Source organism: Eumetopias jubatus, unplaced genomic scaffold (genome assembly GCF_037043125.1).
Source record: "Eumetopias jubatus isolate StellerSeaLion01/CBP00866 unplaced genomic scaffold, mEumJub1_p1.0 scaffold_1, whole genome shotgun sequence".
Classification (NCBI taxonomy): domain Eukaryota; kingdom Metazoa; phylum Chordata; class Mammalia; order Carnivora; family Otariidae; genus Eumetopias; species Eumetopias jubatus.
Genome location: NW_028274807.1, coordinates 93,305,534 through 93,330,863, shown reverse-complemented (window position 1 = coordinate 93,330,863; position 25,330 = coordinate 93,305,534). Strand labels below are relative to the sequence as shown.

Here is a 25,330-nt window from a genome sequence, read left to right as displayed (position 1 = left end):
TGACCACTACTTTTATTATTACCAGCAGGGAGAAGCTTGAGAAAGGAGATGAGATTCCAACTGGCTGAGGTGGACAGACAAGGAACACAGAAGTGGATCTGTTAAGATACCAAATTCTGATTTGAAGGTTTTGAATTTATAGTACCTACAAGGCATCTGGTTGGAGATGTCTGATAGTCAATTAACATTGGTTTAGAGCAGTACCATGCTCACCCATAGCTTTTATACTAACTAGGAGTCAGCATCTCTGAAGCAGAGGGCAGGAGTGACTCAGTAAGAGCACCTATGTGTAAGAACTGTTCTGGGCACTCAGAATTGCATTTACAAACTATAAAAACGTTTAAGACTGTCAAGAGAATTTTGAGTATTTCACTATATAAAGTTATACCCAATACAGTGTTTCATTATTTCCTATACAACACTACATACTTTAACTTGAGGACACCCATAAAAGGATGAATTTCAGAAATCCTGAAAAATTTCTACCAGCTATCAGCTATTTAAATACTGCTTATAACTACTATCAAAGGAAAGCCCAGAATCATGTAAATGGCATATACTTAAATAAAAGAGGCGGAAACAGAGTACAATGCTTTTTATTTACCAATAAACTAAAAGTCCATTTCTAGATGTTTCTTTCTTTCCCATGCTTCACTTGTTTTATTAACAAGCAAAACCCTGTAAGGGGCAGCTTCATCTAGTCTTCAGACTCAGATCCATCTTCATCTTGAGTAATCTGAAAATAACGAAGTTCATAAGTCTCCTTGTCAGACGCAACCACACGAAGCCAATCACGAAGATTGTTCTTCTTAAGGTATTTCTTGGTAAGATATTTCAAATACCTTTAAAATAAAGACATGAATTTCATTAAGAAATACAATTATCTACTATGCAAAGGCTTATATAAAAGATATGCAATTGTATTCATTCATCTTTAATGTTCCCTCCAAAATATTTCATTTGTATCCAACATTGTTCAAGGTTGTTGGAGATCTAAGAACAAGGTGGCCATTCAACCCCAATCACAATAGGCCGATTCTCCTACAAACCCTATTCTCCCATATCCCTAACATAAACATCCTTTATGTTGAAGCTAGTAAGAGCAATAGTAGTTTCCCCTTCAGTTTTACTGCCATAATCAGATTACCTTTTAATGAACAATTTTATTCCTTAAATGTATTATGTACTAAATTGTCAACATTCCTTTCACCACTATCAACATCCCTAACCTCAATTCCACGATCAACAAAAGGAAACCTATCAACAGGGCTGAATCCATTTACAGGTTTATCGACACAATTTCAACTAACATATGGCTCAGTCCTTATAAAAAGCTTTGAAACATGGTCTAATTTCATCACTCCAGCCACTCTTTCATTTACACTTTACATCAATTCTGAACTATCAAGCAATACTTGAGCTTCCCTGTCCTTTCTTAACGCTGTTCCCTCTGCTAGGAATACTTCATTCCATCTCAGGTTCTCTGCAAATTCTTATGCCCTATCTCTTACCTTCAACACAGCAATTAACAGCATTGCATTTATAATAATTATGGGCATGTCTGTGAAGATCCCTGAGAACATTACCTTTCATCCCCAAATCCCTAGTGGTGAATTCATAACCACAGCTAACATGCACTGTTCCTTAAGTCCAAAACACTACTGGCTCACCTATTCTCACAACAGGTTCGTAGTCTTCAGCTTCCACCATCAGTCTTTTTCAGCCACAATTGGGAATTCCCTAATTTGCATGCCTCACTCCAGCACTTCATTTCGATGAGATTTTCTTGACCACTTATCTAAAAATATCAACCCTGAAATCCTCTTTATGCATTTACACAGCACTTATCAACTACTTAATATTTCATTGGTCTCTTTCCACTAGAATTTAAGCTCCTTAGTGGTAGGTACTTGCCTGTTTGGCTATCCAGTCCTACAAGAGTGCTGCCATGTAAATACTTAGTAAATTAAACGAACTAAAACTGGCAAAATGTTACCTTTGACTGGCTGCCTCTACTAAATAAACCACCAAAACCTTAAAACCACATGTATAAGAAAACATTTATATTACTTAATTTAGGACATTACTTTCATGTTACACATTAGACATGTTTCTTGCAACATATTCTAATATTAAAACATTTAACATTGTTAAAGTTCATACATAATTTGGGTTTCAGGGACTACCATGCACTGGACAGGAGCCCTGTATATAACTTGCCTATATTCCAGCAATAAATTACGCTTACTGACAACCAGCCTAAGTAACTCACCCAGTTACTGAACATATTTTCCATTCACATAGGCCATTAATAAGTTCAAAACACTTCTGTTTGTATCTCTCTAACCTTATCATCAACACATCTACTCCTGCCTATGAAAACACAAGGATTATGTATTCTATGAAATATTCACAATTACCATAATTTCACTAAAGTATTATGGTAAACAAATACCAACCTTTTAGAGAACTGTTTCTCAGAAACAACTGTGATTTTATTCTTGAAGCGTTCAATGTGAACAACATTCCCCAGATTTCCAGTTTTTCCATTGACTTTAACCTTCTCCCGTAGAAACTGTTCCTATTTTAAAACAGAAAACATGCAAAACTAGGGAAGAAAACCCTAGATAGTCACTAGGGAAGGTACCCTAGGAATAGAGCTTAGGTTAAAATCAAATATTACATACTTTAATCATTAAGAACTCTGTTACAAAAAAAAAAAAAAAAAAACTCTGTTACAATGATAAAAACAAGCTGAGGAGAGTGATACTTACAAAATTTCCCGAATCAAAAATTCCATCTTCTACTGGATGGGTAAGGTCCAAATTAAATTTCCAGGTTGACTTCTTAGGCTTCTTGTCTTTCTGCTACAGATAGTTAACATAATTACAACTATTCAATTTGCTCACTTTATATACAAAACTTTAAAATCTGTAGCAGCCCAAAGATGTACATGTACTGTGATGTTATATACATATATATATGAAATGGTCCAAAATTCTAAAAAATTGCTTCATTTCTATTGGATATACCCTTTTCCTCATTCAGGCTGTGTGAAAAGAGATACACTCCTTGGTTTAAACCAAGTTTTTGTAAAATCCAACGGAAATTTTCCCCGCCCACTGTCCAAGTATCTCAAAAGTGCAATACTCAAGAAAGCTCGAAGCATATGGCAAGCCACTATTAGTTCCCTTCATCAGTAAATTCCAAAGAATCCTGTATTTACAACCAGAGAAGATTAATATAAGGATCAATCTAATTTCTACTGTAAATTAAAACTGAAACCCACTGAATGTCTAATGAAGCCCATTCTTTTCCAATCATCAAGTTAAGTTTTATGGGCCTTTAATATTTTCCAGACCACTGACATTCAATTTTAAATTATCAGATACTGTTTACCATAGGCCAGGCCCTATGGGACACAGGTAGTATACACTACCTTGCCCAACCTCAATTATGTGCCAGAATAGGATCTTCTACCCACTCAAGTCTAGAGAATTAAATCCTTATGTTGTTATAGGTGAGAGAGGGGAGGGGGACCCTAGGTCCTGTAAAGACTTTCAATTTGAAAAAATTATGTAACTTTAGCTTTTCATACCCAAAACTTAGACCAATACACATAATCGGGCTATCCAAGTAAAATGCTGCTGTGGCTACTATCATTTACATTCAGACAATATACTGAAAACAGACAAATCAGTATCAGAGGATGCCATCTCCAAATTAGATCCACCCCAGGGACACCAGGTACTAATGCCAGTTTGGTTTTAAGTAGCCGAGTAACTTGTACCCCTCTCCCCCCGCCCCAAATATCCAAAACTTAGAACTGGTAAATTGTCGACATATACCTACCTTTTCAAATGCTCTTTGGATTGGTTTTAAATATCTTATTGATTCCCTTGTTAATTAAGAACATAATATCTTTGGTGCACGCTTTTACATCTGCGAGTCCTGACTTTTATCTTTTTAAAAAGTTTCTTCATGAGGAATTAAAGAAACTTCTTCCTCAACTTAGTTCCAAAGTTCTCTGAAACTTTTGTAACCTCGGAGCTCCCTTCGCTCTGGCAAGGCCATCAGACCGGTCCGATTACCCAATCTCCTTCCTAGCGCAAACGAATAGGCTAGCATTGGCATTATTAGAAGCGAGATTGAAAAGAAATGGCCCAATGCTGTCCCATTAGTCCGGTTCATCGTTGTACCTCCTTCCTTGCGCTGCCAGCGCCACTCATCCAAACTCCGGGCCCACCTAGAACTCCACTAGACCGCATGGCAGTCGCCAGGTGTCTCGAAAAAACAACTGAGAACCTTAACATCGTGCTTGTGTTCCTGACCCAGTCTCCATTTCTACCCTCCCTTTATCTCAAATGAGATCCCCCAACTTGCTAGATGGCAAAAATCATCTACGCTGGGGTAACACGCTCCCACCCAAATCCCACCCTCACTCACCGGCGCCATTTTGAAAGGCGGTCGGGCGATCAAAGAGAAAGCGACCGTCGCGCGTCACGTACTTATAGCAAAACGTGCTGCGTCACGCGCCGAGAGCGTATGCTCGCCGCCTCCCGGAAGAGAGCGTGGGGAGGCCCGTAACCCAGGAAACCCGGGCGTGCGGCGGAGGATAGGCTTCGGATGCGGTCAGGTTTCCTGAGCGCGCCGGCTAGCGGCCGTAGTAAAATGATTCAGGGTTTTCCGCCAATGACGACGTTCGTCCGTTGACTACAAAGGTCTCCGCAGTTACGGGAGGTGGTTCCCAGATAAACACAACCGAGGGATGGAGGAATCATCTTTCACTAATCGCCTAGATCTTAACAATCAGGGCAAGGCTCTCAGGTTGCTTTGGGATCTCCTGTCTTACATTGTAATTACGACCCCACAGCGAAAAAGTTACTTCTGTATTTGTGTTTTGTCTATGAGTCTTGTTTTTTAAATGACCGTTGAGGGAAATAACTGAGGGAGCCAAAATAAACTAGATTCTCGAGGAAAAAACTCTTAAGAAAAAAAAAGTATTGCTTACTTGTTCACTTGAGTTCACTGTTGCTTCACTTTTATCATGGGTTTTAGTAGAAATTAAGATGGAGTTACTCCTGTGAAGCAGAATTTAGGTTAAGCAGTGATGTAAGCAGCCAAGGGCATTGCAGCTAAGACCAGATGTGTTGGAAGCCAGCGCAGGCTGACCATACCAAAAACTGATAACCAGCAGAACCAGACGAGGTTTACAAAGGTCCAAGACTGATTGAATTCCTTTAAAAAGGGAGGATTTTTGCAGCAAACTCTCAAGACTTTCCAGATGCTGACCCTTTCATTTCTGACCACATCAAAAAGGCAACTGCCCTGAAGACCCTGCCCAAATGGTTTCGGGACAGAACAGAGATCCTTCACCGCTTGAACATATTTAAGTACCAAGTGCTGAGTGCTGACTTAGACCGAAGGGAGGCCTTATCTCAACTGCACACTCACAAAATGACTGCGTTTGGTTCATTTAACTTCCTACCCCTTGTTTTATCTTGTTATGTGATTCTCTTGTGCTTTAATTTGTGTGATGTGTAAGAAAACAAGTTAAACACTAATGAATGTCATTGAGTTTGGAATCCTGAACCTGCTTTATAATTATGTTAACCTTGCTTTATGATTGAATAAAGCTGCCATTATGGAAAGACATAACTCATGTGTGCACCTTTATAGTGTGCTCATGACACCCTAGGACTCTTGACTTCCATCCAAAATGCTTCCCAATTAAAATTCAATGAATGTTTGCTGAGACCTAACTACTAAAATGGACAAAGCACATGAGGGTGGATGTGGGATGGTGACAGTTTAGATGACAAAAGGAAAAAATAGCTTTTGAACTTTGAAGAATTACAAGTTGACATCAGATCAGAAAAGTGATATGCTTCTCAATGTTTTGCAATTTTTTATATGGAGGTGAAACTATCATACTGGGGGTCAGGGGTAGGGATGGGGTGGACTTTTGTTGTTAATTTGGAGACTGACCATAGAAAGTGACAACTGTATATATCTTTTATGACAGCGATTAGTAATAGTGGAAACTATGCTTTAATGAAGCATATAATGTGTAGGGTCTGCATAAAGGTATTGAATTCCTGGGAGAAATCCATTTCAAGAAGATTTTTTTTTTTTTGGTTGTTTACCTCAAGAACCATAATAATTCCACTTATTTTCCGAACATTAAGGGGAAAAAAGGCAGTTGGCATTTTCTCAGGGCTGCTCCGGCTGCAGAGCAGAAATGATCCTTGCACTATTAGCTATTTTGAAAATAAGCCAATAATTGAGGCACTATTTTATTTCCATTGTTTTTGGCAGACTTCCATCTTATGACCAAAACCAAACAAACAAAAAAAACCCTAAAGAATTGTTAAGTCATTTGTACAAAGGAGATATTAAAAACATGTGTTTCAAAATAGCTAGTAATCTCAAAATAACTAGATGGAAACTATAGTGGGGAAAAAAAGATTTCTCCAAATTAGGGAGAAAACCCTAAAAAGAATATTAACTAGAAATGTGCAGATGGTAAGATTAAATATTGCACATAGTGCTTCCCAAATTTTACACATACAGTATGAACACAATGCCTGTCAACACCCCTCTCCCAGATATTTTAATTTTGACAATGGATTTTAAAACAAATGAATTAAATGTCTGAAAAGAGTCAAGACAATTTAGAATAAGGGGAAGTTGCCTTTCCAGGTATTCAAATATAAGATACTGTAATATATGAGATATATTTCTAATATAAACTTCCGTCATTTGATCTACATGATTCTGGAGCTTGAATAAGTCAATAAAATAAAATATAGAAGAACAATATGGCAGATTAGATTCACAGAGAAACCCCTCCATATGTAGCCACCCTGAAAAACTGGCTAAAACACAGTTTTATAATTTCTAATGTATGATTAAGTTGGTGGAAAGTAAAAATTTTTTGGAATTGACAAGGCATGCTCCTATAAGTCTGGAACTAGGATGAGCTCAGCTCAAATAGCATGGAAAAGCTTCAATCTAAAAATGTTGTTTAAAGTGTGCTTGGACTGGTAGTGCTAGGCAGAAGCAAATACAGGTGCTATTTGTAGAAATGCACTTTTGATCCAGGCACAAAGGATTCCCTGTGATAAACTTACAGAAGTATGAGCTGACAATTTTTTTAAAATCACTAAATACACAGGAAAAAAAGCCACTATGAATGAAAATCAACCCCCCCCAAAATCTATGAAATCAGACCAATATACATTGGAATTAGACAAAATATAAAATAAGTGTCTTGAACATATTTAAAAGCTAAAAGTATTTAAAATATGTTAAGGGAAACAGGAACAATCAAATTGGCCAGGACTTAAAGAAAATAAGTTCTAGAAATTAAAAATAGAAAACCTCAGAAACAGTGGATGAGTTAAACAGGAGAGTAGCCACAGCTGCAGAAAAAATTAGTGAATGGGAAATCACTTAGAATGCAACATAGGAAAGCACTACCCATCTCCAGAAAAATAATACTCAAACGACATTATAGCACAAACAGTCCTATGGAAGCAAACTGCACAGCTTTGGCGAAGGATGTGTTCAGCCCAACTGTGCAAACAATGAGGCACTAAGAGAAAACTCATTACCACTGAAGAATATTGCTTTTAACTCCTCTAACCTTGAATGTTCTTTGTCAAATACTCATAAATGAAAGTTAAGAGTACCAGGTAGGGGAAATAGGAACTGAAATCAATAGGAAATGAAATGCTTGTCCTTCCTTTACTAATTTGATTAGAAAGCATTTAAAACTATGATTAAAAATTTATGCTTGCTTCAATGTATCTTTTCTCTCAGTGTGTATTTAGGAAAAACTTAAGTGATAATTTGTTCTCATTATTTCTAACAATAGCAATTTCAGAAGTAAGATTTTCCTGTTAGTGCCACAGGAATTCTGAATAATTGATCAAACTTTAAAATGAGAATAAGTATCTTTTTTAATTGCTTAATTTTTATCATTTTTGTCTTGTTTTTAGCTTGTCATTTATCTTTTGGTGGCCATTTAAATTATTTCTACTTTTACACTATTATAAACATTGCTTTAAGGAACTTCTTAAATTAACAAAATTAGTATCTTAAGTCAAAAGAAATGCTCATGGAAAGAAATACAGAGAAACAAAAAAGATAATGCATAAAAATATCTAAAATCCCACTTGTTTGGAAATAGCTAATGCTTTGTGGGCATGTTTGTGAATGTGAATGTATAAATATAAATCATTCAGATTACACAAGTAATTACATTCATTTATAAAAATTAGATGGTACTATACATGTTTTCTGAATTAAGTTTTAGAAATAATTACTGTACCTAAAATTGTAAATTATGAAAATAGTTCAAAGAACACACACATACACATAAATACATGAAATCTGGACAAAAGATACATACATGTATCTATATATCCTTTTTTCATATTTTTACCTATTATTGACACTTTGCCCCATTAATTTATCATTTGTTTTTCCTCTTTCCCTCCATCTATATCTACATCTATAAATCTTTGCGGGATGGTTTCTTGATAACCTTTTCATTTCTTTATTTTATTAAAATTGTTCTGTTTAGGCTATTTCTACTGAGGTTGATTCTAATAACATTTTCCTAAGAAATTATATCATTTAGATTTTCAAATTTATTTGAATGTTTTATTTTTATTTCCTCTGCATTATTAGTCATTCCTCCTAGTATTTCTCATTTTTTCTATTTGTGTTTTCTTCCTCCACCTTAAATAAATCAGCCAGGGATTTGTTGTTTTGTTAATTTTTCAAAGGACCAGAATTTTATTTTTTAAATGTGCTATTTTTCTATTCACCTCACTAATTTCTGCTTTTATCTTTATCATTTCTTCTCTTGTGCTCTCTTTTGGTTTATCTTGCTGTTATTTTTCTAGTTTGATTTAGGACTTTAAGTTCACTTATGTTCATTCTTTCATTTTTATTGATATAGATGTTAAGGCTACATATTTTTTTTCTACTGCTTTATATAGATTCTGATATATAGTGTTTTCACTATCATTGTCTTTCAGGAATTGCTTGTTTGTAGTTCCCCTTTCAACACAGAATTACATAACAGGTCCTTAAATTTCCAGGTAGAAGAGTTTTATTTTTCAATTTTGTTTTTAATTTCACTTGGAATTGGTATCAGAGTGTTATTTTAAATATTTCTACCTTATAGAAACTACTGTTCTCTTTGTGCCCTATTCTGTATTATGAAATTTCCATTTGCCTTTTTTTTTTAAGATTTTTATTTATTTGTCAGAGAGAGAGAGAGAGAGAGAGAGAGAGAGCACAAGCAGGGGGAGCAGTAGAGGGAGAGGGAGAAGCAGGCTCCTCACTGAGCAGGAGCCCGATGTGGGACTTGATCCCAGGACCCTGGGATCATAACCTGAGCTGAAGGCAGACGCTTAAGGACTGAGCCACCCAGGTGTCCCTCCATTTGCCTTTGAAAGGAAGGTATGTTCTCTAACATCAGGGTGTTAGTGATACGTACGTAATATCTCCAAAAGATTTATCTCATTGATTGCACAGCAATTAAAATGAACTAGAGGACAGCAATTTTTTAAGTGAAACTCATACACATAATTGTGAACAAAGAAGGGCAGACATACTATCAGTGTTAGGTAGGTGAGCTTTCATTTTGCTAATTAGAATCTGTGCTAGGGATCTGATGGCAACTGAGGTTGGACACAAGTCATTGTGATGTTGGGACGTCCCCAGGGGTGTGCCCGCAAAATTATTTTGACTGGATCCAGAAATAAATCTCAAATTGGACAATTAATTGATGTAACCTTGTAGGTGGTCCTTTTTACCCAAAACACACTCAGTGGTTGCAACTGATCCTGCTGAATGTATCATGGGAATATTAGCATACCTCATCTTGTGCTTTGCTTTATTGCACTTCACAGGTATTGGTTTTTGGTGTTTTTTGTTTTTTGTTTTTTTAACAAATTGAAGGTTATAGCAACTGAGTCCAGCAAACCTATCATTTTTTCCAACACCATTTGCTTACTTCATATCTCTGTGACACATTTTGGTAATTCTGACAATATTTCACTTTTTCATTATTATATTTGAATTGCTGAAATCACATAAAACTTTAATGGATTGGGGATTGCTTTTTATGGATGAGCAAGGAAAATGGGTTTCTTGAGATGAAATCTATTCCTTGTGAAGATGCTGTAAAGATTACTGAAATGACAATAAGGGATTTAGAATATAACAAACCTAGTTGATACAGTAGCGGCAGTGTTTGAGGTTTCAGAGGACTGACTCCCAATTTTGAAAGAAGTTCTACTACATAAAATGCTATCAAGAGAAGAGAAATAGTTTATGAAAGGAATAATTAATCAATGCAGCAAATTTCATTGTTGCCTTATTTTAAAAAATTGCCACACTCAATCTGACCAGTCAGTAGCCATCAACATCGAGGCAAAACTACACCAACAAAAAGATTATGACTTGCTGAAAGCTCAGATGGTTAGCATTTTTTTTAGCAATAAAGTATTTTTTAATTCATGTATGTACATTGCCTTTTTAAACACAATGGGATTGCACACTTAACAGACTACAGTATAATGTAAACGTAACTTTTATATGTACGGGAAACAAAAAAATTTAACATTTGACTCACTTTGTTTTGATATTTGCTTTATTGCAGTGGTCTGGAACCAAACCTGCAATATTTCTGTGGTATGCCTATAGATGTTTTAAATTCCCAGGGGAGCACACACTTTAGACAGACAGTAGGAGTTCTAAATGTGGCAATTCTACAGGACACCTCCTATTTGGATAGAATGCTTAATTATAAGGTTGGGGATGGAGGAGAGGAGATTAAGACAGTTGACACATAACAAATAATTAGCCTTTTCACTCTTTTTCCTCCCATGCCTCCCTCTGGGAGACCAGGCTACTGGTATCTGCAAATGGCAAAAAGAGTAGGACTAAGAGCTGGAAGACTCTAATCTGGTATTTTGTGTATTGCACAATTATCTCACTGGATTTGGAAGGGTATGGATATCAATAATACTGGCCATGGATATGAGGTTACAACTGCCATGGTAGTCTTTTGGCATGGCTCACATGTTGGAGTGGGAAATGTTCTAGAATGGTACAGTGTGTAAAAGGAAGAAATGGTTGAGCCACCTAAGGATGAAAATGTCCAGATGGTGTTGATTACACATAGGCTTGGAAAAAGGATGAAGGGTTTGCTTCAGGGACTCATCACACCATTCATATCACTGTGGAAAGAGAACAGCAATGCTGGTAGAGAACACCTGAGTCTGGCAGGTCAGGGGTAGAGGAGGGACCATAAACTGCTCTTACATTAAATGTCTCTGGAAGTATGCAAGGAAAAGGATGAAGATGGGAATATGTTCTTACTCTTGTAATTACAGAATTTTGAACCATGGGACTATTTTACATATTTTAAAAATATTAAAAACTTAAAAATTTAAAAAATAACATTCTCAGCCATAAAGCTAGGTGCTTTCTAGTAAGGACCTAGACTATAAAAACATGGTAAAAACAAGTGACATTTTCTTTTAATAGTGCTAAATACCTTAATCCATACTATTTTCTAGTATGAAAATAGTTTTAGGAATATATATGTACAAGAATAGGGCAAGCTATTAAGTTAACTTTATTTTTATTTAATATAACTGATGTAGTTACCAGACAAATATATCTTAATGTAACAAAAAGTTATAATTGATGTTCATCATCTATAATATAAAGAATTTCAACATTTTAGTATAGCCAAAGACAATATTTGAATTTTACCCATTTCTGAAATGTAAAATGCACAATTATAATATCCATACTACAGGTCTTACAATTTTAAAGTTTTAGCTAAAACATGAGTCTCGGTAGATAAAAGCAAGAATTCTTTTATACCTAAAACAAATAAAATGTGTTACTAATAAAGTGCCACTGGATTAAACAATGCCATTTCAACTATTTCCTTTTTGGAGAGAACACAGGTACATAATAGTGCGGAACTAGTCATTTTCATTATACTAGCATAGAACTAGTAATTTGCATTATATTTTATAACAAGCACAAGAGTGCTTATTTATTAGGTATTAACCGTAATAATTCCTCTCAAGAAAGATCATAACTATGACTTATGAGAAGCTGTACAGTCATCACTGAATATAGTTTAATGTCTAGAGTTTTTAAAAAATATAATCTCAACCTAAGATAAATCTAAGTCTACCAACGCCAAGAAATAGTTTTAGGGACTTCATATAAATAAAAGAACCTTTCTCTCAATTGTAAAATAGGGGTTTCACCCAATTCTAAGGCGAGAGGAAGAGTGGTGGTTGGTAAAGTTTGGCAACAAGTATGTTTCTAGCAGGTGAAAGCCTGATATGCATTGCTATAAGATGCATCTTTCACATAAGGAAAACATGCTAATTAGATGTAGGCAGCACTTTTCAGGCACTTGACCTCACTTGGTACTTAAGTTGATGTCCAGATGTATACTTAATGGAGAAACATTATATAGTGACTTCAAGTCATGTTCTCACAGAACATCTGTGTTCCATAAGCTAAATCCAAATGTTCCCTGCTAAAATCAAATAATGATGCCATATATCCAATTCAGGGGAAAAAATTTAATAGATTAAAGTTAATAGATTGAATTTTCTCAATTTTAAGATTTTTCCACAATAAATTTTTCATAGCCTTTGTTGTCTATACTTCTCTGAATGCTAGGAGAAAAAAAGGCTTAAAAACTATAAAATATTATACCTAAGTTAGAAAATTTTAAACTGTTGATCAGTTCAGTATAACATACAGTTTATGGAAATATGCTTATAGTTTGCTCTTATACTGCTTAAGAGCCACATTTTCTCATAGTAAATTTGTTTCCAGTTCATATTATAGAATTCAGTATGTAAACATTTTCATGTACACAAAAAAGCATTATGAATTTTTGATCTATTGTCCCTAAATATGTTTGAGAACCACTACAACTTTGTCTGGCTCTAAAAACTACCTTTGGGGTCCATGCCAAAGGAATGCTTTCAGATACATCATTAAGGTTTGAGTTCTAAGGTAAGACTACCAAATTCTATTCTAAAATGAAAAAAATATGGCAAGATTCCAGTATAGATGTTACCAATGTTCCCATTTTTTTCTTTAATACTTAGCATATAGGTTAAGTATGTTGATGTTAAGGATTTTTTTATTTGCATGTATCATTGTATTACGATTTGGGAAAATTTTGCAATATACTTTCAGGCAGTTAGCTTTAAAATAATGCAACTTCAGCTCTTAGCACAAACAGCCCTGAGAACAATGCATTCAAATTACAGCTCAACTAGAAATAATCTAATTGAGAAACTTTGAAGTTACAAAAACAAATTCTGGAAAAGTTGTAAATTAAAAAAAAAAGTTACCAACATTTGAGGCACTACCAGACTACAGTACTTTTAAGAGTTGGAAGGACTTTGTAAAAAGAATAAACATACAAAGCTATGTGTGCATATGCACATACTCACATTGTGCTATAATGAAAAATTGTGTCCCCAAATTTTATAGCCTAAACATTTTATTACAGCATCTCCTATTAAAGATATCATGCTCTGGCTGCAGGAGAGTTTTGGTAATCATTATAAAGCATTGGTACAGAATTTTGTACCATAAATGGTAACGGATTCAAGAGCTTGGTTAGCAACAATTTCAAGTGACAGACAGCCCTTGGAGGGGAGAATGAAAGAAACATCATATTATGTTTATGATGCAAATGCTAAGTCAAAGTAGCAATAATTTGATCTATTTCAGAGGGTATACAACTTTGTAGTAGCAAATAAGACATAACAAAGTCTTCACAGTAGAAATAAAATACTTTGCTCTAGAAAGAAACAAATATTCCATTTGCTTATACTGTATATAAATTGGTGAAATGCCTGCAGACAAAAATGGTGTATCATTGTATAATCTATCAACAGGACAGTCTACACTCTATACGTGGTAACCTGTGATATTTAACATTTGCTACAGAAAAGTACAACAAATACTAGGAGTCAACTTTTAATATTTCTGATGTCAAAAAAGAATGAAGTCACTTCTGTTCTATGTTAAAAAATATGTTTACCTGCTTCCTTTTAATATAATTTATAAAGCTTTACTAAAGGAAATATTTTATTCTAGAGAAACATGTATTGACTTATGTGAAAATAAAGTCCCATATCTTTAAAATCTATACTTATAATTATATATCAGAAGAGTATTTACACTTCATTATAGTACTTAAAATATTTACGCATAAAAGCTTTTGCCATTCAAGGTATGAAGATAGAGATGCATTATTATAATTTACATATGCTTACCTCACAATTGAAAATGTATTTATGTGAAGTTTGACAAGTTAGGAACAACAACAAGGGCATGCTAATCCAGAATTCATAGTAAACTAGAACACTAATATGGTTAACCGGGGTCATATGAGTGACCAGCAAGTAGCACAGATTGAGAACTTCCCGGGATTCCTGTGGGTAACAACGCAACGAGCAACAAGTAAAACACACAGTACAGAGTACTAAAAAACTAGAGCAGTATGTAGTAGATATTTAAACGGAATACTGGAAAGAATTTAGCCTAATTCCTAATTGTGCTTTAGATGGGCAAAAGCTAAAATGTTACACTAAAATTATTAACTACAATCTCAGTATTTCTTGTGCTTTAGAATTCTCCTTGCATTTCTTGTTTCTTTTCCAAATGCGTTTGCTGAAGCCAATACAAGATTTAAAAATGTGCACAAATTAAGTAACTAAAACCTTTGGAATCTTCTATTCCTACTGCTATATTCAGTCACTGATTAGATCAGTTACAGCATCATATGTGTTTTCCTCTAGATGATAGAAACAAAGGCCTTTCAGAGATCAAGGGATGATGGGAAAGGTCTCATACTCAGTCTTAGAGAATGAAGGTATTATTGAAGTAATGATTTTGTTCTAAGTTTCATTTCAATATGATTGTTATTAAGTCAAAGGTCCTCACAAACCCTGTGACCATGTCCAGAGTCCTGGAAATAAGATATATATGATCCAAAAGAATAAAGAGAAATGTAGCTGTGTCTCCTAGAATAGTTTTTAAAATAATTCGGTTTGCAGAACTCTTTCCTAGTTATGTTTCATACCAGTAACTGAATTAAGTACATAACAATCAGAAAAAATACATGTACTTCTTAAAATAAGTAAAATAATACTTATCACATAAAGTAACTCTTCTTCCATGATTTACTTTCATTTCACTTTAGAAAAAGTATACATAAATTTAACAAATGTTCCAAATCAATTTAAAGTAAGAATTTCCAGTTTTTGTCTGACAACTAAATACTTTAATGTCAAAAAAAATCTCCTTAAAAATGGTTGGAAAGGAGGGACTACTATAAATACCAACAATTTATTCAACGTAAGTAATAAAAAGCACTATATCGTACCCTAGAAAGCAGGTCACTCCTTTAAATACAGAGAGAGAACAAAAGGGAAAAGCAAAAACATAACTAGAAACTTCCTATTTTTATGCTGATTACACAGGCCTCCAGTAAAGACCTATAGCTCTAACCAACACCTGTGCCACTGTCCCTTGCAGACTCCTTTACAATCTGACTAGCTAAGAATAGTCACCCAACAGTTCAATGCCTCCCTGTCAACCACAAGCAGGTATCAAAATTACTACATAGAAGGTTATGTTTAGTCCTCCAACAATTTGGCAAAGAAAAGTGTGACTGAGGTAATACAGGTAATACAGGTGGCTGCACATGCCTATTAAGATAACCGACACTTTTTGATAACATGATTTCTGTTTAAGGACTTGTTCTTGCCATACACAGGCTGAAGCTGTGACAATTCCAATCCATAATCTACTTATTCTCTATTAAGTCTGAAATTATTACAGAGCAATTCAACTTAAATGTGGTACTTCAATACCACTAGATGCTACATTGTCTGATTTAAAACCCTGGTTTATTATCAACTAAAATTCAGGAATGATTTGCTCAGACAAATCATATCTGCTAAAGCCATCTTATCTGTTTCTTGGACTCACTGAAAACCGCAACAAAGTTATAAGGAAGACACCTACAAAATTAAAAAAACCCAGAATTACACAGCTTGATTATTTTAAATTACCAATTGCCTGCAAAACTAACTCAGCACAATTATTTCAAAACAATTAAAAAAGAAATGAGGTTGCTTATGAAGGCCATAGCTTTGGTGACAACTTAGAACCAAACTTTAGATCTGTGGCTGATCCAGACCTAAACATTTTGCTCATGCCTGATGTTCCCATTTATTTGCAGGGCTTTATGGCTACAGCATATTCTTCACTCATTGCACACATAACAGACACCTAGAAGGGAAAAATGAAGGCAAAAAGTTATTCAGAAAGCAATACATATATATTTAATTTATTATATACTGGATATTTGTGGATATTTTATACACATTGACTTTGGAAAGAGGTATCCTAAGTCCAGATAATCTATTTTCTTTATAGTTTTCTGAAGTAAAATTTCTCAAATTGTGGTTTTTAAGGTAACTTCCAGGGAACAGGGAAAAAAGAGCTATAAATGCCTCAGTACTTATTAGATATTATACTTCTGAGAGTTATAACAGAGTAAATCACCTTCACGCTTTAGTATTCCCATAACATCCTTTTTCATACTTAATAGCTCATATGCTGATCTTCAAAACAAATTTGGGGCTGGCAGTGTCTACCTAGCAAAAAGTGAACTTTGATACTTTCTTTGGTAATGGGTCTCTAAGGGTATCATGGGAAAACTGTCTTATAGAGATCATTCTCAATTTCAGCAGTATTTAAGAACTACATTTCATAGTTGGCATTTTTTGCTAACTAGATTAGGACAAAGTTTTTATAAAAAGCAATCTTCCCATAGGTCTTTACCTGTACATCTTCACCTGCATTGTATTTTCCTTCTATTTCTTTACCTAGTTCACCTTCTGGCAGCTTAAGATCCTCACGAACTTCACCAGTTTCTGTCAGCAGGGAAAGGTAACCATCCTGAATGCATATTAGCTATTAAAAGAAATTATATCATTTGCACTGATTAGACTATATTCACTCTTTGTAGTATTTACATAGTTCAGTTGCAATCCACATTAATTTGTACAGCTGCACAGTAATACATTAATATACTCTTAGAGCTTAAAAATGTTAAACATATAAAAGTATAAAAGATGTATAGACTAAAAGTGTAAGTTCACTTCCTCCTGCACACCACCTTCCCCCAAATCTATATACATAGTATGTCCTGAAGAATTCACATTTATGTACACAATACAAATATGGTTGCTTTAAAAAAAATAAATGGGAATCTAAAGTGATTCCCTTTCCAAGGGGCCTGCTTGTGCCCCTCTTCAGGAAAGTAGCAACTTGGAATAAATCTGGCATGCCTTAGGTTGTTGGGGGAGAAGGGATGTTTTTCCCTTTGCCTTCCTTTGGCTACCTACACATATACTTCAATCCCTTCTGGATAGATTGTGCCCTCTTCTCATTCACATGCTGAAGTTGTCCTCTCCCTTAACACTAGGCCAAAGGCATTGATGGGTAGCAGATTTCTTTAGTCACCAACTATGACCTTCCCACCAAAGGGGAAAACTATATCCACAGAATTGGTCATGGTGGATGACTCGGCTGTGAGGGTGTGGCCATTAACATGGTGACAGAAGATGACAAGAGAACTCTTCAAGACATCAACACCTTCTACAACACCTCCATTGAGGAGATGCCCCTCACTGTTGCTGACCTCATCTGAGGGGCTGCCCGGCTATCTAGCCCTACCCAGGGTTCAGTCCATGGGAAGCTGAAGAGAAGCAGGAGTGGGGAGGGAAGGGAGCCATGGGATGGACATCTTGTCATTTTTTTTTCTTTGAATAAATGTACTTTTTGAGGCAAAAGAACAAAAATAAATGGGACATTACAGGTATTTTTCAGCAAGTTGTTTTCACTTAACAGTATGTCTTAGAAATCTCTCCAACTTGGAAACTATGGACCTACTTTAGTCTCTTTAACCGCTTCACAACTGCATAGATAGATTGTAACTGATTTAACTGTTTTCCCATTAATGGGCATAAAATTAATTTTAGTTTTCTATGATTACAATGTGTTTTATAATTTGATTATGAACAAACTTCAGTGGAAAACTTTTGGTCTTCAGTTCAATGAGGACATTAGATTTTTTAAAAGACAAACACTAGCTTGTTGATGATATTAATGAAACAAACCCAGTCTAACCTTCAAAAAGGCACAATTTTGATATCACTCAATTTTTTTTTATTATAGGAATGAGGAAATGGCCAGGCTGTACTCATTTATTCTCAAAGCATGTACACCATCAGTATGCCTATAATTCTAACAGATTTTATAAAAGGCAGTTGTTCAGAACATTGACAAATACAAAAGGGGTCACAGATATGATCCTTACCTCCCTATAATTCGTTTTTTTTGAAAAAAAACTGAAAAAATTTTTTTCAAATTTTTCAAAAAATTGAAAACTACCACAGACATAGTTTTCAAAGCTCTCTTCTACAGCACTGCCAACCAAATCTGGCTATGGCTTTCCACAGATACCCCAACAAGAGATTTCAGCTTTTGCACATGTCTAAAATCTCAAAAACAAAAAACCACCCTACAATGCAACCACAAATACTTTAAATTCATCTTTACATCACTCAAACATTTGTAATGTGGTTGGTAGAAGTGGGAAACAAGCAGGTTGAGGCAGAAGTGCAGTTTTTTTTGATCATACCAATCTTTGTATATACTACAAAGTGATCACCACAATAAGTCTAGTTACCATCTGTCACCATACAATTGACCCCCTTTACCCATTTCACTCATCTCCCACCACCCTCCTTTCTAATAACCAACTACTAATCTGCTCTATAAGTTTTGTTTTGCTTTTGTTCACTTGTTTTTTACATTTCATGTGTAAGTGAAATCATATACTATTTATCTTTCTCTCTTTGACTTATTTCACTTAGCATAATACATTCAAGTTCCATCCAGATTGTTGCAAATGTCAGCATTTCCTTTTTGATGGCTGAGTAGTAGTCTACTGTGTATGTATGTATGTATGTATGTATGTATGTATATATGATGTATGATATATATATATATATATCTCACATCTTATCCATTTGTCCATTAATGGACATTTAGATTGTTTCCATATCTTGGCTATTATAAATAATGCTGCAATGAACTTCTGGGTGCATATATCTTTTGAAATTAGTGTTTACATTTTCTTCATATAAATACCCAGAAGTGGTATACCAGGATCATATGGTAGTTCTACTTTTATTTTTTGAGGAACCTCCATATTGTTTTCCATACTGGCTGCACCAATTTACATTCCCAGAAAGAGTGCATGAAGGTTCTTTTTCTCCAGATCTTCTCCAACACTCATTACTTTTTGTCTTTTTGATAATGGCCATTCTAACAGGTATGAGGTGATATCTCATTGTGATTTTAATTTGAATTTCCCTGGCAATTAGTGATGTTGAACTTCTTCTCCTGTACCTGTTGGCCATCTGTATCTCTTCCTCAGAAAAATGTCTATTTAAATCCTCTGCCCATTTTTAAGTCAAATTGCTTGGGGTTTTTTTTTTGCTATTGAGTTGGATTCTTTATATATTTTGGATATTATTGGATATGTGTTCTGCAAATATTTTCTCCCATTCAGTAGACAGCCTTTCATCTTCTTGATGGTTTCCTTTGCTGTACAGAAGCTTCTTAGTTTGAGGCAGTCCCACTTGTTTATTTTTGCTTTTGTTGCCTTTGCTTTTGGTGTCAGATCCAAAAACTTAATGCCAAGACCAATGTCAAGAAGCTTACCACCAATGTTTTCTTCAATGATTTCAGGTCTTACATTCAAGTCTTTAACCCATTTTGAGTTAATTTTTGTGTATGGTGTGATATAGTCTAGTTTCATTCTTTTGCATGTGGGTGTCCAGTTTTCCCAACACCATTTATTGTATTATTTTAAACAATTAGCCACAGGCTTACAAGATAGATCTTTTTGATTTTGGCCCTTTTAGCAATTCCCTGAAGTAGAACTTGTCTATTTCAAGAATTAAAAGTTCCACTGTCATTTAGTGACGGAAACATAAAAGCCATATAATAATACTGATACTTGGTATTTATTTATATAATGGTGATTTTCATTTCTAAAGAGTTAAGAATTCATGAGTTAAACTATAGGATGAAAGAAAAAGCATTTCAAATAAAAAATGTATAGACAATATGAAACATCTAGTAAAACAACATATTTTAAAAATTAAACATCTTATTAAAATAAATTGTTATGTGAAATAAAATTAAAATTTTCAAAAATAAAACTAAACTATAGAAAAATAGAATAATGAAAATTATTTTACCTTCTTACATAAATTATTTAAAAATTTTCAGATATACAGAAAAGGTGCAAAAGTAATACATCAAAATCCCCTATCTTTTCCCCAGACTCACCCACTGTTAACATTTAACATGTGCATTTTTTCTCTTTCTGTGTATAGGAATACATAAAATACATACAATATACCTTCTTATTCTTTTCTTCTTTTTACTGAACCATTTGAGAGTATGTTTTAAACATCACGACTCTTTAGCAATAAATATTTGTGTATTTTCCTAAAAAGACAAACTCATATAATCAGCTTATTTTTCAAAGTTAAAAAATACAGTATTGCTAAAATATTATTTAATATATAGTCCATTCAAATTTGCCAATTGTTCCAATATTGTCTTTGATAGAAATTTTTCCTCCCAACTCTAGGTTCATACCTTGTATTTATTTGGTGTGGATAGGTGCATGAAGACCACCACAGCACAATAAATATCATTGAAAAGGCTCACAGAGCTAAATTTTTTAAATGAACAGAAATAAGTATTCTAGGCTGACTTGATAACGAAGGGGTGTGCTTACTGAGTACTTACCATGCAAGGCACTGCTCTAAGTAATAACTAATTAAACCTCACAATGATCCCATGAGGAGTTTATTATTCCTATCCTCATTTTATAAATAAAGAAAAAAAGGTGAGAGGTTAAGTAACTTGCCAGCTAAGGTCACATAATTAATAAGTGTTAAAGTAAGGATTGGGACCCAGTCTGTCTGGCTTGAGTCATTCTCTTATTATCCATGATACAGTGTAGACCACATACCAAAGGCTGAGACAGGATAAAGCAAGTGAGGCACTAATTTTGAGTGCAAAATTTAAGGTGGCACCAAAAAAATTCATCAGTGATCAAACAAATATTTTAAAATTAGAATTAAGGGCGCCTGGGTGGCTCAGTTGGTTAAGCAACTGCCTTCGGCTCAGGTCATGATCCTGGAGTCCCAGGATCGAGTCCCGCATTGGGCTCCCTGCTCGGCAGGGAGTCTGCTTCTCCCTCTGACCCTCTTCCCTCTCGTGCTCGCTATCTCTCATTCTCTCTCTCTCAAATAAATAAATAAAATCTTTAAAAAAAAAGAAAAAAAGAAAATTAGAATACAAAAATTCCATGAACAAAATATCAAAATTTTAAATAAAGACAATTTGAGTTACTGATTTTTCCTTTTTGCCTAAGGCTCCTTATGTGACTTGACACTGTTAGTGGTCTTGTTTTTATTTAAAATCTTGTGCTCACATATCTCATTCCCCTATACCCTGCTGTATCCCTAAATAAAACCCAAACCAAATTTTTCCTTTATGTTAAATCTTGAGCTTCAATCAATGATTAATTTGATCATAGTAATAATTACTGATGAATCACTGATATTATCTTTCTGAAACACTCAAAGACAAAAGTGTTCTATATTGAATGCATATTAATGTATATAATGAATATTGAACATTCAAAGCATTCACATGTCAAGGATGAAAACAGACATCCATTTTTGGCAAAAGAAAAGTGTATGCTTAGCCTTATGCATTTAACAAATGTTTATTGAGCACCCACTATAAGCCATGTCTAAATAAGGTCATCCAGCTAGAAAGTGACAGAACTAGATCCAAACCCAACTGTCTGACTAAAAAAAACCCATATGCTATTGTTATAATAAGACAATTCAAATTTCTACAAAGACTCCAAAGCAACCTAGAAAACATAAGTGGGAAAGTGAAAATATAAAACTGCTTACCAGATTAAAACTATGTAAAAATATTTTTACATGTGGACAAGAGTAAAAGGAAATCATATGTTAATTGCAGTTGATGATAACATGCTTGAAAAATTATATAACACAATAAAAGGTATAGTAAGAAATCAGTTTAAAAAGAATAAAAAAATCTAAGTGTCACACATATATTTTTCACTGTGTAAAACGAACAGAAAAGAATTCTATGTATAGTATGCTTAACAGTGAGATTGAAGACTTACAAGAAAGACTTTAGTTATGATTAATTTGAGCTCCTACATCCTATGAGGTCAATGGTTTGGTTACCACCAATACTCCAAAACAACAAAATGCCATCATTAAACATGACCTATCCAAATGCATAATTGGAACTAAAAGTTGGAAGTCTATACCTATAATTCAACTAAAGGTCACAGCATGGTCACTGAATGTAAATGAAACAATTACATAGTTTTGCATTTTCTTAACCACATGTAGTGGCCATATACTTTCTTTATATTAATGGCTTTCAACTTACTTCCCTATTTAAGAATACCAAATTCTGATTCACAATCATTAATACACAAACTTGGTTGCTGGAACATGAATTCCAATGATTTCTTAAAAGTCTTGGGTTTGAGAAGTAAAAAGAAATAAAACATCCAGGAGGGAGTTATCTAAATTGGAAATATTTTACAACAAACTGAATAGCAGTTTCATTAAACATTGAGCTTATTCAGTCACAATATGCAATCATGTGGTCTGAGAAATAATAAGACATGCTCAACTTTTTTAAAAACGCAAAAATGTTAAAAAAAAAAAAACCAGCAAATTAGTCATAATTCTAGATAAGGTACAAGGGTTAAATATCACTATTTTTCCAACTTCTAAGCTAGGTGGTGCCTAATATTTGGTTAGAAAAATCTACAAAACTACTACCAGGTTTTGTCAAATTACAGTTGATAGTAGTATGTATTTGCAACTTTAAGAAACAAAGCAGCATTTTAAAGGAAGTTAGTACTCACTTGATAATCATTTCTCTTAATATTTGGAACATCCATGTTGTGAGTAGAAGGGCAAATATCTTCATATTTTTTGCCGGTGAAAATGTCAATTCCAACGAGGTGAACCTAACAAAGAAGGGAGAACAGGAAACCTGTTTAATCTTTGCCAAGTATATCACTCATTATATACACAAGAGCACAATACCAAAGCTGATCATGACAGATTCTTTCTCTTTCCAAGGTCATCTAATTTTATTTTCTTAAAAAAAACTGCAGTGGTCATAGAATTGAGAAGCAGTGAACAACTAAACAGTTTCATGACATATCAAGACCCAATATCATACACAGCCCAGTAATTCAATTATAAGAGTACATAAGAGAAATGCAGTTGTGTTAGAACAGGTTTTCTCATCTGTAAACTGGATATTCCAAGTCACTAGGATTCAGGTAAGTTTCAATTACCAGCTAATGAAACATTATAAAGGCCGCAAAAGGAAATGCTACCTTTCAGTATTCAAAGCAATAGCTGGTCACTGCGAAATTGTGGTAAGAAAAAAAATGTAATTATTACAAAGTTATAAATATGGAAATCTCATGTTCCGTACTGGAATGCAAATGACCAAAATCCCAACGCAAAGAGAGATCTGGAAGGGCACTTACCTTGGCATGACCGTGCTTTCCAGTTTTGGAAGTTGACATCTCCACTATTTTGCATGGTCGTCCTTTGAGAACCACGAAGCCGTTTTTGCGCAGGGCCGAGCACTGCATAGGGTAAGTGCTGGAAGCCCCAGCATCTCCAGTAGTGAAATCAATTTCATCCGCCATGGTGGGCTGGGGAGATGGTAGCTTTTCCGAGGGAACTACGCAAAAAGTTTGTGTTTGCTTTTTAACAACGGGAACGCAGGCAAGGGAAACATCTCATTTCGAACAGGTTACGTACCAAGCATCATGGGATCAATAGATTTTTTTCATTTATAAAACACCCACCCAAGAATAGTGGGCACTTTCTAACTCCGGCCTCCTTATAAACTTTTCTAACCATTGGTGGGGAGGTGGGGAGATGGGGAGGGAAGTCGCAGATGAGCTCTCTGGGGGTGGCGGATGTACCCGCCCTGGGCACTCACCCGCGCTGGAGGCAGCAAATCCTGACCCCCATTGTCCCACCGCAAGAAGAGCCGGCGACCTTCCCGCATCGCGCCGCGCCACCCGGCCCTTCGCCGCCGCCCTTATCCCACTGCGGGGTACCCAGCCCAGGCCGCACGTCCCCGTGAAGGATGGGGATAACGGGACTTGGCCAACGGCACCTGGCCCTCGGGCAGCGGGCTTGCACTCCGCCCTCCAGCCTGCGGCGCCGTCGCCCCGGCCTCTCAGGCGCCCCCTTGTCCTGCCGGCATCCCCGGCCCGGCCGGGCCCGGCCCCGCATGGGCCTGAGCCCTGGCGGGTCCCGCGCTCGCCTCGGTTCCCCCATCCATCCTTCCTCCTTCCCTCGTTCAGGACTCGGCTCTGGCCGCCTTCTCCCGCCGCCTTCTCCGGCCCTGCTTCGCTCTGGTCCCGGCCCCACCAGCTTTTCCCCTGTCTTTACCTTTCAGCAGGGGAAGAGATCCTCTCGCCTGCGCACCGGCGCCGGTTCCCTACAGCTGCGGCGGCGGCAGCGGTGGCGGCCCCGGCAGTTCCAAGAGACGGGGCGGGGCAGCCACACTTTCCACACCCCGGCCTCCCCGCCCTTTCCCGCCCCCACCTCAGCCCCACTTCCGGGATAGGTCCCGGCGCGTCACAGGCACCGCCCTCTCGGGCTACCATTGGTTACAATGTTCCTGAGGCCCCGCCCAGTCACGTGAAGCGCGCCCTGGCAACCCCACGTGCTGCGGATTAGTGCATTTCCGGCGTGGAGAGCACTTTCTGGAGTCCGGTTGCTGAGGGTGAACTCAATGGTGAGGAAACTTGCTACCTCAAACTTTCGGGTTTCGTTGCGCTCTGGTCCCAGCTGAAGTTAAAACGAGAACCAAACCACGCCCTTGGTGGCCCTTGCCTTCAGGTGCCTGGTGGTTGTCACGTGACTGTGGTCCGGACGCCCGAGGCAAGCGAATTCAATGGGTGTCCTGCGTGGTTATGGAGGGAACTTTGGGGTCGAACTTCTGGCCCAGGTTGGTGGTCGAAACCACACTTGTTCCTCGAGGA

At 36.0% G+C, this 25,330-nt stretch overlaps 2 protein-coding genes and 1 non-coding gene across 5 annotated transcripts; 1 reads left to right on the top strand and 2 right to left on the bottom strand.

Moving 5' to 3' along the window:
* Window positions 1-586: 586 nt before the first annotated feature.
* Window positions 587-5,054, bottom strand: RPL22L1 (ribosomal protein L22 like 1). Of its 2 annotated transcripts, none has more exons than XM_028100791.2 (4): window positions 4,447-5,054; window positions 2,775-2,867; window positions 2,460-2,581; window positions 587-842 (listed from the first exon to the last, which is right to left on the bottom strand). In XM_028100791.2, exons 1-4 carry the CDS (start codon window positions 4,453-4,455, stop codon window positions 698-700), a joined length of 369 nt encoding a protein of 122 aa, XP_027956592.1. In that variant the 5' UTR covers window positions 4,456-5,054; the 3' UTR covers window positions 587-697. The 2 variants fall into 2 exon arrangements, with proteins under 2 accessions (XP_027956592.1, XP_027956593.1); XM_028100792.2 differs by having other exon boundaries at window positions 2,775-2,864; window positions 4,447-4,500.
* Window positions 5,055-15,344: 10,290 nt separating this feature from the next.
* EIF5A2 (eukaryotic translation initiation factor 5A2) lies at window positions 15,345-24,836 on the bottom strand. 2 transcript variants are annotated; one of them, XM_028101152.1, is made up of 5 exons: window positions 24,735-24,836; window positions 23,813-24,012; window positions 23,174-23,278; window positions 16,936-17,067; window positions 15,345-16,380 (listed from the first exon to the last, which is right to left on the bottom strand). In XM_028101152.1, exons 2-5 carry the CDS (start codon window positions 23,975-23,977, stop codon window positions 16,321-16,323), a joined length of 462 nt encoding a protein of 153 aa, XP_027956953.1. In that variant the 5' UTR covers window positions 23,978-24,012; window positions 24,735-24,836; the 3' UTR covers window positions 15,345-16,320. The 2 variants fall into 2 exon arrangements, with proteins under 2 accessions (XP_027956953.1, XP_027956954.1); XM_028101153.2 differs by having other exon boundaries at window positions 16,980-17,067.
* Window positions 17,365-17,505, top strand: LOC114207204 (small nucleolar RNA SNORA67). The gene has a single exon (XR_003608803.1). It is a non-coding gene; the product is annotated as a small nucleolar RNA SNORA67 (small nucleolar RNA).
* Window positions 24,837-25,330: the final 494 nt, after the last annotated feature.

Excerpts from the sequence above, each read along its gene's own strand:
- RPL22L1 (XM_028100791.2), bottom strand. Across the intron at positions 2,582-2,774 it reads TTTTTGATTCGGGAAATTTT|GAACAGTTTCTACGGGAGAA; the intron begins GTAAGTATCACT and ends GTTTTAAAATAG. Across the intron at positions 843-2,459 it reads GAGAAACAGTTCTCTAAAAG|GTATTTGAAATATCTTACCA; the intron begins GTTGGTATTTGT and ends TTTATTTTAAAG.
- EIF5A2 (XM_028101152.1), bottom strand. The coding sequence starts at position 23,977 with ATGGCGGATGAAATTGATTTCACTACTGGAGATGCTGGGGCTTCCAGC. Across the intron at positions 23,279-23,812 it reads GAAAGCACGGTCATGCCAAG|GTTCACCTCGTTGGAATTGA; the intron begins GTAAGTGCCCTT and ends CTTCTTTGTTAG. Across the intron at positions 17,068-23,173 it reads TTAAGAGAAATGATTATCAA|CTAATATGCATTCAGGATGG; the intron begins GTGAGTACTAAC and ends TTCTTTTAATAG.